This window comes from Thalassophryne amazonica, chromosome 15 (assembly GCF_902500255.1).
Source record: "Thalassophryne amazonica chromosome 15, fThaAma1.1, whole genome shotgun sequence".
Classification (NCBI taxonomy): Eukaryota; Metazoa; Chordata; class Actinopteri; order Batrachoidiformes; family Batrachoididae; genus Thalassophryne; species Thalassophryne amazonica.
Genome location: NC_047117.1, coordinates 29,581,723 through 29,599,504, shown reverse-complemented (window position 1 = coordinate 29,599,504; position 17,782 = coordinate 29,581,723). Strand labels below are relative to the sequence as shown.

Genomic DNA, 17,782 nt, shown 5'->3' with positions numbered 1-17,782 from the left:
ACCTGGTCTTGTTAGGAGAGACGGCATCCATCCCACTTTGGATGGAGCAGCTCTCATTTCTAGAAATCTGGCCAATTTTGGATCCTCCAAACTGTGACTGTCCAGCGTTGGGACCAGGAGGCAGAGCTGTGGTCTTATACACCTCTCTGCAGCTTCTCTCCCCCTGCCATCCCCTCATTACCCCATCCCCGTAGAGACGGTGCCTGCTCCCAGACCACCAATAACCAGCAAAAATCTATTTAAGCATAAAAATTCAAAAAGAAAAAATAATATAGCACCTTCAACTGCACCACAGACTAAAACAGTTAAATGTGGTCTATTAAACATTAGGTCTCTCTCTTCTAAGTCCTTGTTGGTAAATGATATAATAATTGATCAACGTATTGATTTATTCTGCCTTACAGAAACCTGGTTACAGCAGGATGAATATGTTAGTTTAAATGAGTCAACACCCCCGAGTCACACTAACTGTCAGAATGCTCGTAGCACGGGCCGGGGCGGAGGATTAGCAGCAATCTTCCATTCCAGCTTATTAATTAATCAAAAACCTAGACAGAGCTTTAATTCATTTGAAAGCTTGTCTCTTAGTCTTGTCCATCCAAATTGGAAGTCCCAAAAACCAGTTTTATTTGTTATTATCTATTGTCCACCTGGTCGTTACTGTGAGTTTCTCTGTGAATTTTCAGACCTTTTGTCTGACTTAGTGCTTAGCTCAGATAAGATAATTATAGTGGGCGATTTTAACATCCACACAGATGCTGAGAATGACAGCCTCAACACTGCATTTAATCTATTATTAGACTCTATCGGCTTTGCTCAAAAAGTAAATGAGTCCACCCACCACTTTAATCATATTTTAGATCTTGTTCTGACTTATGGTATGGAAATAGAAGACTTAACAGTATTCCCTGAAAACTCCCTTCTGTCTGATCATTTTTTAATAACATTTACATTTACCCTGATGGACTACCCTGCAGTGGGGAATAAGTTTAATTACACTAGAAGTCTTTCAGAAAGCGCTGTAACTAGGTTTAAGGATATGATTCCTTCTTTATGTTCTCTAATGTCATATACCAACACAGAGCAGAGTAGCTACCTAAACTCTGTAAGGGAGTTAGAGTATCTCGTCAATAGTTTTACATCCTCATTGAAGACAACTTTGGATGCTGTAGCTCCTCTAAAAAAGAGAGCTTTAAATCAGAAGTGTCTGACTCCGTGGTATAACTCATAAACTCGTAGCTTAAAGCAGATAACCCGTAAGTTGGAGAGGAAAAAGCCCTCCGTAAAGCTAGGACATCTTTCTACTCATCACCAATTGAAGAAAATAAGAACAACCCCAGGTTTCTTTTCAGCACTGTAGCCAGGCTGACAAAGAGTCAGAGCTCTATTGAGCTGAGTATTCCATTAACTTTAACTAGTAATGACTTCATGACTTTCTTTGCTAACAAAATTTTGACTATTAGAGAAAAAATTACTCATAACCATCCCAAAGATGTATCGTTATCTTTGGCTGCTTTCAGTGATGCCGGTATTTGGTTAGACTCTTTCTCTCCGATTGTTATGTCTGAGTTATTTTCATTAGTTACTTCATCCAAACCATCAACATGCTTATTAGACCCCATTCCTGCCAGGCTGCTCAAGGAAGTCCTACCATTATTTAATGCTTCAATCTTAAATATGATCAATGTTGTGAAAGTGTAGGTACACGGACCCACAACAGGGGGCGCAATGAACGGACAATGGAGAAAAGTAAGAACAAGTTTTACTGTTGTGAAAATAGCACAACTGATACAACAATTAGCAATTTGGAGATGTAAGCCGAAATCTGCTGGTGTCTTGTGGGCAGGCCCGAAGGTAGGAGACGTCCGTCCTAGTTGAACCGGAACCACCCAGATCTCCTCTGCCACCGAAACCCAGAAGTACTGGAACCGCCAAGTCCCGAATTCCCAGGTGGCCACTGCCTCCGCTCGTCGGATCCGGTACTGCTGGCGGGAAAGAACACAAACACACAGGGTGGGATGAGACCGCACCCGGTAGATGAGAGGGGCAAAGCCGCCTCCACCTCTTGTCACACTGAAGCAGGAAAGGTGAGTACTTATCTGAACACAGATATATGTTGCAGAGGTGATTACCTTAAACTCAAGGTGATATCTCGGCACTGAGGTGGAGACGCTGTCCTGCTGATATACCTCCGTACTGAGTGAAGTCAGCTGTGTCCAGTAATGGGTGACAGCTGTCACCCTGGCAGCTCTCATCAGGCGGCGGCGCCCTCTGGTGCCTGGAGCCCGCACTCCAGGCAGGGCGCCCTCTGGTGGTGATGGGCCAGCAGTACCTCCTCTTCAGCGGCCCACACACAACAATCAATCTATCTTTGTTAGTTGGTTATGTACCACAGGCCTTTAAGGTGGCAGTAATTAAACCATTACTTAAAAAGCCATCACTTGACCCAGCTATCTTAGCTAATTATAGGCCAATCTCCAATCTTCCTTTTCTCTCAAAGATTCTTGAGAGGGTAGTTGTAAAACAGCTAACTGATCACCTGCAGAGGAATGGTCTATTTGAAGAGTTTCAGTCAGGTTTTAGAATTCATCATAGTACAGAAACAGCATTAGTGAAGGTTACAAATGATCTTCTTATGGCTTCAGACAATGGACTTATCTCTGTGCTTGTTCTGTTGGACCTCAGTGCTGCTTTTGATACTGTTAACCATAAAATTTTATTACAGAGATTAGAGCATGTCATAGGTATTAAAGGCACTGCGCTGCGGTGGTTTGAATCATATTTGTCTAATAGATTACAGTTTGTTCATGTAAATGGGGAATCTTCTTCACAGACTAAAGTTAATTATGGAGTTCCACAAGGTTCTGTGCTAGGACCAATTTTATTCACTTTATACATGCTTCCCTTAGGCAGTATTATTAGACGGTATTGCTTAAATTTTCATTGTTACGCAGATGATACCCAGCTTTATCTATCCATGAAGCCAGAGGATACACACCAATTAGCTAAACTGCAGGATTGTCTTACAGACATAAAGACATGGATGACCTCTAATTTCCTGCTTTTAAACTCAGATAAAACTGAAGTTATTGTACTTGGCCCCACAAATCTTAGAAGCATGGTGTCTAACCAGATCGTTACTCTGGATGGCATTTCCCTGATCTCTAGTAATACTGTGAGAAATCTTGGAGTCATTTTTGATCAGGATATGTCATTCAAAGCGCATATTAAACAAATATGTAGGACTGCCTTTTTGCATTTACGCAATATCTCTAAAATCAGAAAGGTCTTGTCTCAGAGTGATGCTGAAAAACTAATTCATGCACTTATTTCCTCTAGGCTGGACTATTGTAATTCATTATTATCAGGTTGTCCTAAAAGTAGAATGAGTAGAATGGGAGGCAGAGCCTTCAGCTTTCAGGCTCCTCTCCTGTGGAACCAGCTCCCAATTCAGATCAGGGAGACAGATACCCTCTCTACTTTTAAGATTAGGCTTAAAACTTTCCTTTTCGCTAAGGCTTATAGTTAGGGCTGGATCGGGTGACCCTGGACCATCCCTTGGTTATGCTGCTTTAGACGTAGACTGTGGGGGGGTTCCCATGATGCACTGTTTCTTTCTCTTTTTGCTCCGTATGCATCACTCTGCATTTAATCATTAGTGATCGATCTCTGCCCCCCTTCACGGCATGTCTTTTTCCTGGTTCTTTCCCTCAGCCCCAACCAGTCTCAGCAGAAGACTGCCCCTCCCTGAGCCTGGTTCTGCTGGAGGTTTCTTCCTGTTAAAAGGGAGTTTTTCCTTCCCACTGTGGCCAAGTGCTTGCTCATAGGGGGTCGTTTTGACCGTTGGGGTTTTTTCATAATTATTGTATGGCCTTGCCTTACAATATGGAGCGCCTTGGGGCAACTGTTTGTTGTGATTTGGCGCTATATAAGAAAAAAGTTGATTGATTGATTGATTGATTGGCAGTGGTGATATTATGGTAAATATGTTTTTTTGGACTACGTTTTGCTTGCAATTGCCTTAATCTTTCATGTTCCTATTCCAAGAATCAATCATGTAGAGACACTAACCCAACTAATATTCCCACCAAGTTTAGTGAAAATCTGTCCAGCTAGTTTTTTTCTGCTCATATGGCGGCGTGGAAGATTATGTTGGCACAGTGCGACCATTCTTCCCTCATAACAAGAAGGTTCAAGGTTCCAAGTACAGCTATGCTACTATGGCCTTGTACAACTGGGGGTATGTCAGGGATCGCAACTGGACTAAAACGTACCAGATCAACATGTAGATCCATTACAGATCAATTTTGGCAGCACCGAGAGAAATGGGATGAGTTGAAAGAACATATGTAATGTATTATATCTGACAGAATATTAACGTTCAAAATCTAATAAAATTTGAAAACAATGAAAACACTATTCACATTCTGTAGTGTAAATGGTAAAGGGACTGCATTTATATAGCGCTTTTCCATCTGTGTCAGAAGCTCAAAGTGCTTTACAATTATGCCTCACATTCACCCATTCACACCGATGGCAGAGTGCTGCCATGCAAGGTGCTCACTACACATCAGGAGCAACGACCTTGCCCAAGGGCCCTTAGTCATGTTCCTGTTTGGCTGGGGTTTGAACTGAGAATCCTCTGGGCTGAAGCCCAATGCTTAACCACTAGACCATCACCTCCCTCCATATCACCGCCATCATAAAGTGGATGGCAGTCTACGATCCAATCACGTGATCGGAAATCGGGCCCGATCACGTGGTTTCAGACTTGAACGAAATCGGGCGTTGCATCCCGATCAGGAATCTGATATAGATTTTATCCTCATTATTTTGATCAGCGCTATTTCAAGCTCATTATTGCAGATTAATGGGCCTTTCATGCACCGGAAGCGTCAGAGACGTCAAGAATCAGTCTAAAAAGCATTATTTTCAATGAGACGCGTTGCTTTTTAGAGGCGTCAGCATCGCGTCAAAAGCTGAGCTAAAGCGACGCTTCTGATGGGAGCACGCATTGCTGCTTATCGGCAGGCTGACGCGGTCAAAGTTCAACCCAATCTTTTTTTTTTTTATTGAACAAAAGAAAAAACATAAGTTCAACCCAATCCAACTTTTGACGCTCTGAGCTGTGACGTAGCTTCACGCTGTCCAATAGGAACGATGCGTCGGGCCAAAACACGGAAGACTAGTGGCAGAAACCACTGATCTGTACCTAACAGATCGGTGCAAAAAACACTGATCTGTTCATTTATAGAGCAGTTTTCTGAAGAAAAATCCTTGGAAATGTTTTTTGTTGTTGTTTGTTACCTCAAAATTTCTGATTACTGTTTAAAAAAAGTTTAGAACACTTGTAATTAAAATAGCTAAATCAATAAATGGTTCTTTAGAAACCTTTCATCTGTAAATTAAAACCACCTGTTATTTCAGAGTAGATCATTTCTTGTTTAACATAAGGAACCTTGGACATTTATTTTTAGACAAATAAAATAACATGGAAATTTGTACATTTTTTTTAAGTCTGGTACATTATTACTTGATTGTTGAAGCTACCTCAAGGAGACGTGCATAAATAATAAAATAAGGCGATTAAAATGAAAATATTATATATTTAGCATTTGTTCATTGTTCATTCAGTTTTTTAAAGTATCAGATCGGGACAAGGTATCGGCAGATACTCAAAATCAGATGACTCGGAATCGGATCAGGGCTAAAAAAACCTGATCGGGACATCCCTAGTCTACAACTCCTGATGGATGGGATGACAGTACATTGCAGGGTAGACTGGGACAATGCAATACAATGTTGCCCAAGAACACAGACAGGGAATCAAACCCAGGTCTATATATTGGTAATCCAACTCCTGTCCTGCTGATCTACCTGCTGAGGAGGATAATTCATTAATTTACAGAGAGCATGTTAACTGTGATGGTGGGCCACAAATAAAGGGAAGGTGGGCCAAACGTGGCTGGTGGACCCCAAATTGGGCAATCTTGGTGGAGAAGTTCAAATACAGAGGAGAAAGTATTCCCCTCTCGTGTGATAGCTGAGCCACTTTTAAAACAGACATTTCTAAAGATCAAATAAAGTAGATGTCACAGCTGATACTTTAAAACAACAAACTGTCACACGGTGGCGCCAATGTTCAACTTGATGTTAAGTAAGACTAATTTCCTGTTTTCCTCTCTTTGTTGCTATCTGTTAGCTTGAACCATGTGTCCAATCCAAGCCCATCTTATTTCTCCAGGCGAGAGTGCTTTAAGATGAGTCACGTCATCTCTGACCTTGGATGGCATCTGCTCGAAGTCATCAGGGCTGCAAACCAGCGCTTTCACTGGCACTCTTCTTTTATCTCTTCCTCTCTATCTCTCTCTCTTGTAAACACCACCTACGCTCAAGACTGCCAAATGAACTAAAAAAAATGAGCTGTGCGTTATAGAGGCTGACGGGGAAGGAGCTGTGTGCTCGTCGATACGTACCATCTGATAAAACCTGGCAAAGTGTCTCCCAATAGGTAGACGTACGTCAGAGCACAGCAATGCCAGCAACATGTTGAGTGTTACGTGACAAAAGTCGTGGAGTATCTGCAGTCATGGCAGTTCTGACAAATCTATCACGGGTCTCCTCGAAATGCCCACATCCACCTGGTGTTTATAAGAACTGCAGGTGGAGAAAATAGAGCCCAGCAGCAGTGAGTGTAGCATCGAACCACAGAGCAGCAGGGAGAGACAACCTGCAGCGGATCTGAAATGTGCAATCAAGATCACTTGTCTAAGTTTCCCCGTCTTACAAAAGCACAAAGTCGAGCTCTCCCAGTGTTCTCAGAATGAGGCGTCTTAAAAACAGGACTCGCATGACGTGAGACTTCTTCTTTATCAAAGGACAAGGAGGAAATATTACAGTATACCCAGCAGCTGAAAAAGCCACTGTGTTATGAAGTCAGTCAAAGAGTCAAGACCAAAAGATTTATAGCTTTGAGGTCTTAAACTGGCAGTCTAAGGGCTGGATGCAGCCCCTGGACTGCTTTAGTATTCATTAGTGACTATGTTGTTTTCACAACTCAAGTCATATGAAAACAATGACAGGGCTCGAAAATAAGGCTCGCCCAGGCTAAGTAAAGTGCCACAAAATCAACAACACCTCTTGCCCAATTGCCAAGTCATATTGTTTGTACGGAGCAGACACACGCTGAAACAGCCGGCTAAATCAATCAATCAATCAATCAGTCAATTTTTTTTTATATAGCGCCAAATCACAACAAACAGTTGCCCCAAGGTGCTTTATATTGTAAGGCAAGGCCATACAATAATTATGTAAAACCCCAACGGTCAAAACGACCCCTTGTGAGCAAGCACTTGGCTACAGTGGGAAGGAAAAACTCCCTTTTAACAGGAAGAAACCTCCAGCAGAACCAGGCTCAGGGAGGGGCAGTCTTCTGCTGGGACTGGTTGGGGCTGAGGGAGAGAACCAGGAAAAAGACATGCTGTGGAGGGGAGCAGAGATCGATCACTAATGATTAAATGCAGAGTGATGCATACAGAGCAAAAAGAGAAAGAAACAGTGCATCATGGGAACCCCCCAGCAGTCTACGTCTATAGCAGCATAACTAAGGGATGGTTCAGGGTCACCTGATCCAGCCCTAACTATAAGCTTTAGCAAAAAGGAAAGTTTTAAGCCTAATCTTAAAAGTAGAGAGGGTGTCTGTCTCCCTGATCTGAATTGGGAGCTGGTTCCACAGGAGAGGAGCCTGAAAGCTGAAGGCTCTGCCTCCCATTCTACTCTTACAAACCCTAGGAACTACAAGTAAGCCTGCAGTCTGAGAGCGAAGCACTCTATTGGGGTGATATGGTACTATGAGGTCCCTAAGATAAGATGGGACCTGATTATTCAAAACCTTATAAGTAAGAAGAAGAATTTTAAATTCTATTCTAGAATTAACAGGAAGCCAATGAAGAGAGGCCAATATGGGTGAGATATGCTCTCTCCTTCTAGTCCCCGTTAGTACTCTAGCTGCAGCATTTTGAATTAACTGAAGGCATTTTAGGGAACTTTTAGGACAACCTGATAATAATGAATTACAATAGTCCAGCCTAGAGGAAATAAATGCATGAATTAGTTTTTCAGCATCACTCTGAGACAAGACCTTTCTAATTTTAGAGATATTGCGTAAATGCAAAAAAGCAGTCCTACATATTTGTTTAATATGCGCTTTGAATGACATATCCTGATCAAAAATGACTCCAAGATTTCTCACAGTATTACTAGAGGTCAGGGTAATGCCATCCAGAGTAAGGATCTGGTTAGACACCATGTTTCTAAGATTTGTGGGGCCAAGTACAATAACTTCAGTTTTATCTGAGTTTAAAAGCAGGAAATTAGAGGTCATCCATGTCTTTATTTCTGTAAGACAATCCCACAGTTTAGCTAATTGGTGTGTGTCCTCTGGCTTCATGGATAGATAAAGCTGGGTATCATCTGCGTAACAATGAAAATTTAAGCAATATCGTCTAATAATACTGCCTAAGGGAAGCATGTATAAAGTGAATAAAATTGGTCCAAGCACAGAACCTTGTGGAACTCCATAATTAACTTTAATCTGTGAAGAAGATTCCCCATTTACATGAACAAATTGTAATCTATTAGACAAATATGATTCAAACCACCGCAGCGCAGTGCCTTTAATACCTATGGCATGCTCTAATTTCTGTAATAAAAGTTTATGGTCAACAGTATCAAAAGCAGCACTGAGGTCTAACAGAACAAGCACAGAGATGAGTCCACTGTCCGAGGCCATAAGAAGATCATTTGCAACCTTCACTAATGCTGTTTCTGTACTATGATGAATTCTAAAACCTGACTGAAACTCTTCAAATAGACCATTCCTCTGCAGATGATCAGTTAGCTGTTTTACAACTACCCTTTCAAGAATTTTTGAGAGAAAAGGAAGGTTGGAGATTGGCCTATAATTAGCTAAGATAGCTGGGTCAAGTGATGGCTTTTTAAGTAATGGTTTAATTACTGCCACCTTAAAAGCCTGTGGTACATAGCCAACTAACAAAGATAGATTGATCATATTTAAGATCGAAGCATTAAATAATGGTAGGGCTTCCTTGAGCAGCCTGGTAGGAATGGGGTCTAATAAACATGTTGATGGTTTGGATGAAGTAACTAATGAAAATAACTCAGACAGGACAATCGGAGAGAAAGAGTCTAACCAAATACCGGCATCACTGAAAGCAGCCAAAGATAACGATACGTCTTTGGGATGGTTATGAGTAATTTTTTCTCTAATAGTTAAAATTTTGTTAGCAAAGAAAGTCATGAAGTCATTACTAGTTAAAGTTAATGGAATACTCAGCTCAATAGAGCTCTGACTCTTTGTCAGCCTGGCTACAGTGCTGAAAAGAAACCTGGGGTTGTTCTTATTTTCTTCAATTAGTGATGAGTAGAAAGATGTCCTAGCTTTACGGAGGGCTTTTTTATAGAGCAAAAGACTCTTTTTCCAGGCTAAGTGAAGATCTTCTAAATTAGTGAGACGCCATTTCCTCTCCAACTTACGGGTTATCTGCTTTAAGCTACGAGTTTGTGAGTTATACCACGGAGTCAGACACTTCTGATTTAAAGCTCTCTTTTTAAGAGGAGCTACAGTATCCAAAGTTGTCTTCAATGAGGATGTAAAACTATTGACGAGATACTCTATCTCACTTACAGAGTTTAGGTAGCTACTCTGCACTGTGTTGGTATATGGCATTAGAGAACATAAAGAAGGAATCATATCCTTAAACCTAGTTACAGCGCTTTCTGAAAGACTTCTAGTGTAATGAAACTTATTCCCCACTGCTGGGTAGTCCATCAGAGTAAATGTAAATGTTATTAAGAAATGATCAGACAGAAGGGAGTTTTCAGGGAATACTGTTAAGTCTTCTATTTCCATACCAGAAGTCAGAACAAGATCTAAGATATGATTAAAGTGGTGGGTGGACTCATTTACATTTTGAGCAAAGCCAATAGAGTCTAATAATAGATTAAATGCAGTGTTGAGGCTGTCATTCTCAGCATCTGTGTGGATGTTAAAATCGCCCACTATAATTATCTTATCTGAGCTAAGCACTAAGTCAGACAAAAGGTCTGAAAATTCACAGAGAAACTCACAGTAACGACCAGGTGGACGATAGATAATAAAAAATAAAAACTGGTTTTTGGGACTTCCAATTTAGATGGACAAGACTAAGAGACAAGCTTTCAAATGAATTAAAGCTCTGTCTGGGTTTTTGATTAATTAATAAGCTGGAATGGAAGATTGCTGCTAATCCTCCGCCTCGGCCCGTGCTACGAGCATTCTGACAGTTAGTGTGACTCGGGGGTGTTGACTCATTTAAACTAACATATTCATCCTGCTGTAACCAGGTTTCTGTAAGGCAGAATAAATCAATATGTTGATCAATTATTATATCATTTACCAACAGGGACTTAGAAGAGAGAGACCTAATATTTAATAGACCACATTTAACTGTTTTAGTCTGTGGTGCAGTTGAAGGTGCTATATTATTTTTTCTTTTTGAATTTTTATGCTTAAATAGATTTTTGCTGGTTATTGGTGGTCTGGGAGCAGACACCGTCTCTACGGGGATGGTGTAATGAGGGGATGGCAGGGGGAGAGAAGCTGCAGAGAGGTGTGTAAGACTACAACTCTGCCTCCTGGTCCCAACCCTGGATAGTCATGGTTTGGAGGATTTAAGAAAATTGGCCAGATTTCTAGAAATGAGAGCTGCTCCATCCAAAGTGGGATGGATGCCGTCTCTCCTAACAAGACCAGGTTTTCCCCAGAAGCTTTGCCAATTATCTATGAAGCCCACCTCATTTTTTGGACACCACTCAGACAGCCAGCAATTCAAGGAGAACATGCGGCTAAACATGTCACTCCCGGTCCGATTGGGGAGGGGCCCAGAGAAAACTACAGAGTCCGACATTGTTTTTGCAAAGTTACACACCGATTCAATGTTAATTTTAGTGACCTCCGATTGGCGTAACCGGGTGTCATTACTGCCGACATGAATTACAATCTTACCAAATTTACGCTTAGCCTTAGCCAGCAGTTTCAAATTTCCTTCAATGTCGCCTGCTCTGGCCCCCGGAAGACAATTGACTATGGTTGCTGGTGTCGCTAACTTCACATTTCTCAAAACAGAGTCGCCAATAACCAGAGTTTGATCCTCGGCGGGTGTGTCATCGAGTGGGGGAAAACGGTTAGAAATGTGAACGGGTTGGCGGTGTACACGGGGCTTCTGTTTAGAACTACGCTTCCTCCTCACAGTCACCCAGTCGGCCTGCTTTCCCGGCTGCTCGGGATCTGCCAGAGGGAAACTAACGGCGGCTAAGCTACCTTGGTCCGCACCGACTACAGGGGCCTGGCTAGCTGTAGAATTTTCCACGGTGCGGAACCGAGTCTCCAATTCGCCCAGCCTGGCCTCCAAAGCTATGAATAAGCTACACTTATTACAAGTACCGTTACTGCTAAAGGAGGCCGAGGAATAACTAAACATTTCACACCCAGAGCAGAAAAGTGCGGGAGAGACAGGAGAAGCTGCCATGCTAAATCGGCTAAGAGCTAGTAGCTGCGCTAAGCTAGCGGATTCCTAAAAACACGCAAAGTGAATAATGTGTAAATAATTTAGTGGTGATTCAGCAGAAGGAGTGCTTTAGTTAAGGCACGTGAAGATTACACTGGGAAACAAATCGTTATCTAGATAACTAGATCAATCTAACTGCACAGATTAAACAGCTAACAGATACAGCAAAACACCGCTGTGCTCCGGAACAGGAAGTGATACAATACCGCAGTGAGAGTCAACCACCAGTAGAGGTGGTTGGCTCTCACATGAAAAAACATGAAATACCAAGAATGTGGTGTTGCGTCAGGAAGGGCACCCGGTATCAAACTTGTGTCAAATCAACATGCAGAGCCACCTTGACTCTGCTGCGGTGACCCCGAGTGAAACAAGGGAGAAGTCATAGAGACTTTTAAGGTGGCAGTAATTAAACCATTACTTAAAAAGCCATCACTTGACCCAGTTATCTTAGCTAATTATAGGCCAATCTCCAACCTTCCTTTTCTCTCAAAAATTCTTGAAAGGGTAGTTGTAAAACAGCTAACTGATCATCTGCAGAGGAATGGTCTATTTGAAGAGTTTCAGTCAGGTTTTAGAATTCATCATAGTACAGAAACAGCATTAGTGAAGGTTACAAATGATCTTCTTATGGCCTCGGACAGTGGACTCATCTCTGTGCTTGTTCTGTTAGACCTCAGTGCTGCTTTTGATACTGTTGACCATAAAATTTTATTACAGAGATTAGAGCATGCCATAGGTATTAAAGGCACTGCGCTGCGGTGGTTTGAATCATATTTGTCTAATAGATTACAATTTGTTCATGTAAATGGGGAATCTTCTTCACAGACTAAAGTTAATTATGGAGTTCCACAAGGTTCTGTGCTAGGACCAATTTTATTCACTTTATATATGCTTCCCTTAGGCAGTATTATTAGACGGTATTGCTTAAATTTTCATTGTTACGCAGATGATACCCAGCTTTATCTATCCATGAAGCCAGACGACACACACCAATTAGCTAAACTGCAGGATTGTCTTACAGACATAAAGACATGGATGACCTCTAATTTCCTGCTTTTAAACTCAGATAAAACTGAAGTTATTGTACTTGGCCCCACAAATCTTAGAAACATGGTGTCTAACCAGATCCTTACTGTGGATGGCATTACCCTGACCTCTAGTAATACTGTGAGAAATCTTGGAGTCATTTTTGATCAGGATATGTCATTCAAAGCGCATATTAAACAAATATGTAGGACTGCTTTTTTGCATTTACGCAATATCTCTAAAATCAGAAAGGTCTTGTCTCAGAGTGATGCTGAAAAACTAATTCATGCATTTATTTCCTCTAGGCTGGACTATTGTAATTCATTATTATCAGGTTGTCCTAAAAGTTCCCTAAAAAGCCTTCAGTTAATTCAAAATGCTGCAGCTAGAGTACTGACGGGGACTAGAAGGAGAGAGCATATCTCACCCATATTGGCCTCTCTTCATTGGCTTCCTGTTAATTCTAGAATAGAATTTAAAATTCTTCTTCTTACTTATAAGGTTTTGAATAATCAGGTCCCATCTTATCTTAGGGACCTCGTAGTACCATATCACCCCAATAGAGCGCTTCGCTCTCAGACTGCAGGCTTACTTGTAGTTCCTAGGGTTTGTAAGAGTAGAATGGGAGGCAGAGCCTTCAGCTTTCAGGCTCCTCTCCTGTGGAACCAGCTCCCAATTCAGATCAGGGAGACAGACACCCTCTCTACTTTTAAGATTAGGCTTAAAACTTTCCTTTTTGCTAAAGCTTATAGTTAGGGCTGGATCAGGTGACCCTGAACCATCCCTTAGTTATGCTGCTATAGACGTAGACTGCTGGGGGGTTCCCATGATGCACTGTTTCTTTCTCTTTTTGCTCTGTATGCACCACTCTGCATTTAATCATTAGTGATCGATCTCTGCTCCCCTCCACAGCATGTCTTTTTCCTGGTTCTCTCCCTCAGCCCCAACCAGTCCCAGCAGAAGACTGCCCCTCCCTGAGCCTGGTTCTGCTGGAGGTTTCTTCCTGTTAAAAGGGAGTTTTTCCTTTCCACTGTAGCCAAGTGCTTGCTCACAGGGGGTCGTTTTGACCGTTGGGGTTTTACATAATTATTGTATGGCCTTGCCTTACAATATAAAGCGCCTTGGGGCAACTGTTTGTTGTGATTTGGCGCTATATAAAAAAAATTGATTGATTGATTATCGCACTTCCTGTTGTGGGTTTGAGAATAAATTGGATTAAATGTCATCCTTTCTCAAAGGCACAGGTCTGAGTTCTGCTTCCTGCTGAGAACTTCATGCACTTTGATGCAACACCAGTAGACATCAGAATAATTTTTAGGGCAAAGCATGGCTTAAAATATCACATAAATATCTATATCATCTAATTATCAGCAATAATCAAGGTGTTCAGGGTGTACTCTGCCTCTTGCTCTATGGCTGTTGGGATAGGCTCCAACACCCCCCCATGTCATGACTCTTGATTGTATTACATGGGTTTTCAAAATGAACTGTTACTTTCATGTCAGCTGAGGGTTGTAATGCCACTGAAGTACAGATGAAATGCTTCAAAATGAAAAAGATGCCTGTAATGTGTGGGATTAATAGCAAGTTTATACAATCTATATTATAATAGCCAAGTGTCCTCTGTGTGCGTGTGCACTGTGCCTGCATGCGTTTGCGTGATCATGCAAAAACCGGGGAGAGCTGACATTTGCCATTTGGCATGCTTATATATTTTGGGTCAAGGATGAACGCTGCAAAAATGGAAAGCTGATAGGACAAACATTTTTGGAGAAATTAGCCATTTTAGCTAACCTGTAAACAATGGGCATTGTGTTGCAATGCACCATGGAAGTTTGGGGTTTTGAGGGTTTAGATGTTATTGTGGTTCATGTTAGTTTAACAATGTTGTTAGTGTTATTGATTTATTGTGTTTTTGTAGTTCAATGTTTCAGTCAGTTTAGTTAAATGTTATGTTGATCTTACCATGAGTGAGTTAAGTCTCATGCTGGTACCATGTGTGAAATGTGTAGTGGTTTTACTGTTTTCTGCCACCATCTTTTAAATTTTTTTTTGTTCAATTAAAAGTACCCGCTTACAACAGCTGCATCTGTGCAACTTTACAGACAGACAAACTGTGGACAGCTAACATTTGCCATTTGGTATGCTTATGTATTTTAGGTCAAGGATGAACACTGCCAAAACAGATGATAGGACAAATATTTTTGGAGAAGCTACAGATATTAACTAACAACACTGAACAATGGATGTCACTAACTACATTCTGGACTCACACTCCATTCCAGCAGAGGATGGTAAGTCATCTTTGTATTAAAAGTGTGAGTGCGGTGAGTGATTTTATTTAGTAAGTTCAATGTAAGTACATAATATAATTGTAAATATGTTAAAAATGCATGGATGGCACAACAAAGTGAACGCACTTATTTCCATTGTGGACCATTTAAAAATCAGATGACAAAATAGAAGTAAAAAAAATAAATAAATAATAATAATAATAATAATAATGTGTATATGATAACAAGAACCTAAACAATTTATGAATACAGCAAATTAACATAACATTCTAAAAACATTCTGGACTCACACGCTATTCCAACTCATTATACAAGCTTTACTTAATTTATTACCACCCTTGAAAAATGTCAGCTGCCTATTTTATAAACACCACCCAATCTAGAGGCCGTGGATCCCCACGGGGAACATGCTAGTATCATTTAAGAACCAATCCAACTTAATGTTATCATAAGGATTAGGGCTGTTCATGTTATGTAGTGAAAAAACAAAGTTGTGAGAGACTTCAGGCCACATGTTGGTTTTGTTCCACTTGGGGTTTTATAGGTGCAGACCAAATTTGAACTCAGTCAGATAAGATTTAGAGGTCCCCCCGAGTGACACATTTTCCTCTCCCTCTGCTGGCAAGATAACATCACCCTACCAAGAGAAGACTCTGATGCCACTATTTTTCTTTTACAGGTACATGTGATGGCTTCTAATTGCAAAAAATGGTGATTGATTGATCACCCAGAGGAGAACATTACTGGAGGTCGTCTCACCTTTTTGCTTGTTTTGGGAAAATTGTTGCTTTGTGGGGGACCCCTAAACAATGTCAAATTACAATAAAATTTGGCACAGATCTTTTATTTCATTAGTGGAACAAGAACAACATGTAGCCCAAAAGATTTTGTAACATTTGACATTTTGAACAGGTCTAATAAGGATATATGAATAATGTGCGTAAATATAGTATATATTAGTATACATATAAAGCAATATATGTATATTAGTAATATAATATTACAGTGCAACTTTGCATTTTGTATCACCAGTTATACAGCTTCATGATGAAGTGGTATAGAGAAGGATGTTCAAAAAAAGAAGACCTACAAGTTTAGCTACAAATTGCCAGAAGGTACATCTGAGATGCAAGCCTGGATTTGATCTGTTTTGGTGAAAGAAAATCCTTCTGGGTTGTGTGGGTGTCTTGGTGGCTTTCCTCACTCTTCTCCTTCTTGTACAGTCACTCAGTTTTGAGAACTGTCTACTTCATGCAGATTTACCATAGAGTGCCATACTGTTTTTTATTTCTTCGCAATTGATGTAAATAAAGTCCAAGACATATTCAGTGGCAGCTTCACCATCAGAGGGCCTCGTCCACAAACTACCACAAAACACTCCACACTGTCCTTGATGTTAAAGGGGGCAACACACGGTATTACGAACAGGGGTATGTAAACTTTTGATCAGGGTTATTTGGGTAGTTTCTGTTGTCATTATGATTTAAAAAGAGAAAAGACAGTTGTTTGACAATAAATGGCTTCACGCAACCACTAACCAAGAGTGGCTAGGGTATGTAAACCTTTGAACAAAACTGTAGATTCCCATGTATCTAAGAATGTTTCTAAGAATAAGTAGCCTTCCTGTTCTGACACATTACCTGTATTGGGGCGGTAGCCGGCACGGCCGTGGTGAGGATAAGGGGCAGCAGACTGCTGGACTTCAGCTACAGCTCTCCTCTCTTGCTCCCACATCTCCACTTCTGATTCGGTTGTTCGGGAACCCACGTCGGACACGTCTCCTTCCTCGCCTTCGGTACTATTCCGGTATGGTCGCCGCTGCCAGTTCTGGATAGCCTGTTTACGGAGCCCCCAATTCCTTGAGGCACCGCCACCACATCCAGGAGAACGCTCATAACCCCCCTCAGCTAGTCGACATTGCATGTGGTAGTACTGAGCCTCGGGACAGTCTTCCATGGGATGAATCTCAACGCTGTCACTGTCGTAACCGCCAGAACCCTGCGACACAGACTTGACACGTCCTGACGCACTGTAGCAAAGCACAAAGAGGTCCGCCATGACTAATTTAGCATGAATATGAATTACAGAGCATCACACAGTCTATCCCGCATTCAATAAAAAGATATAATGTATGCTGAAAAATTTAGATCAATGCACAGCATAGTGATCGACATAATCAGAAAGCTGCCTTCAACTATCCACAACACCTGACACACAATGGACAAGGAGAAGCATGTGAACACAAAAAACAACAACATGGATGTTGTTGGTTTTTATGTTACATGAACGTAAATCTAACATGTAGCTTTTATGATATAAAATCAAGTTGTAAGGGTGAACACATTCAAATCATGTAGTTTTAACATAACATGCAACAATTTAAAAATTAACTTACTCAGTGAACATAGTAAATGTATGGAAAGTGTTTCCACCCAAGTAAAATGTGTTAACGTAGCCAGAAACAATTTTGCTGAGTGACCTAAATGTAAATTTGTTGAGTCAACATGATGAATTTGCGTTACTGTTACTTATTTACCATGGGTCAGGCCAAGTACATTTATAAGGGTAAATGTAACAAAAAAAAAAAAAAAAAAATCAGTAAGTCCCTTTGGCTGCTTGCTTGTTTGTGCTTGGGGTCGACACAGCAAATCCAAGATGGATCTACATAAATTGTGCTGATCCAACACAGCAAAGTTAAGTTGACAAGTAACTGTACTATGTTAACAGTAGTTGTAACTACTTATACATGGCAGGGGTGGTGGCCAGGTGGTCAGTGCACTTGACTTCATTACGAAAGGTTCCCGATTCAAACCCCACCCTTGCCACATTTCTCCA

At 41.0% G+C, this 17,782-nt stretch overlaps 1 protein-coding gene across 1 annotated transcript in view; it reads right to left on the bottom strand.

The window, feature by feature from the left end:
• Positions 1 to 17,782, bottom strand: part of fbxo41 (F-box protein 41) — a 177,488-nt gene that overhangs the window by 27,280 nt on the left and 132,426 nt on the right. Inside the window, exon 6 of the mRNA XM_034187513.1 lies at positions 16,588 to 16,976. Within this exon, the coding sequence (XP_034043404.1) occupies positions 16,588 to 16,976 (389 nt within the window). The remainder of the gene's footprint in view (positions 1 to 16,587; positions 16,977 to 17,782) is intronic.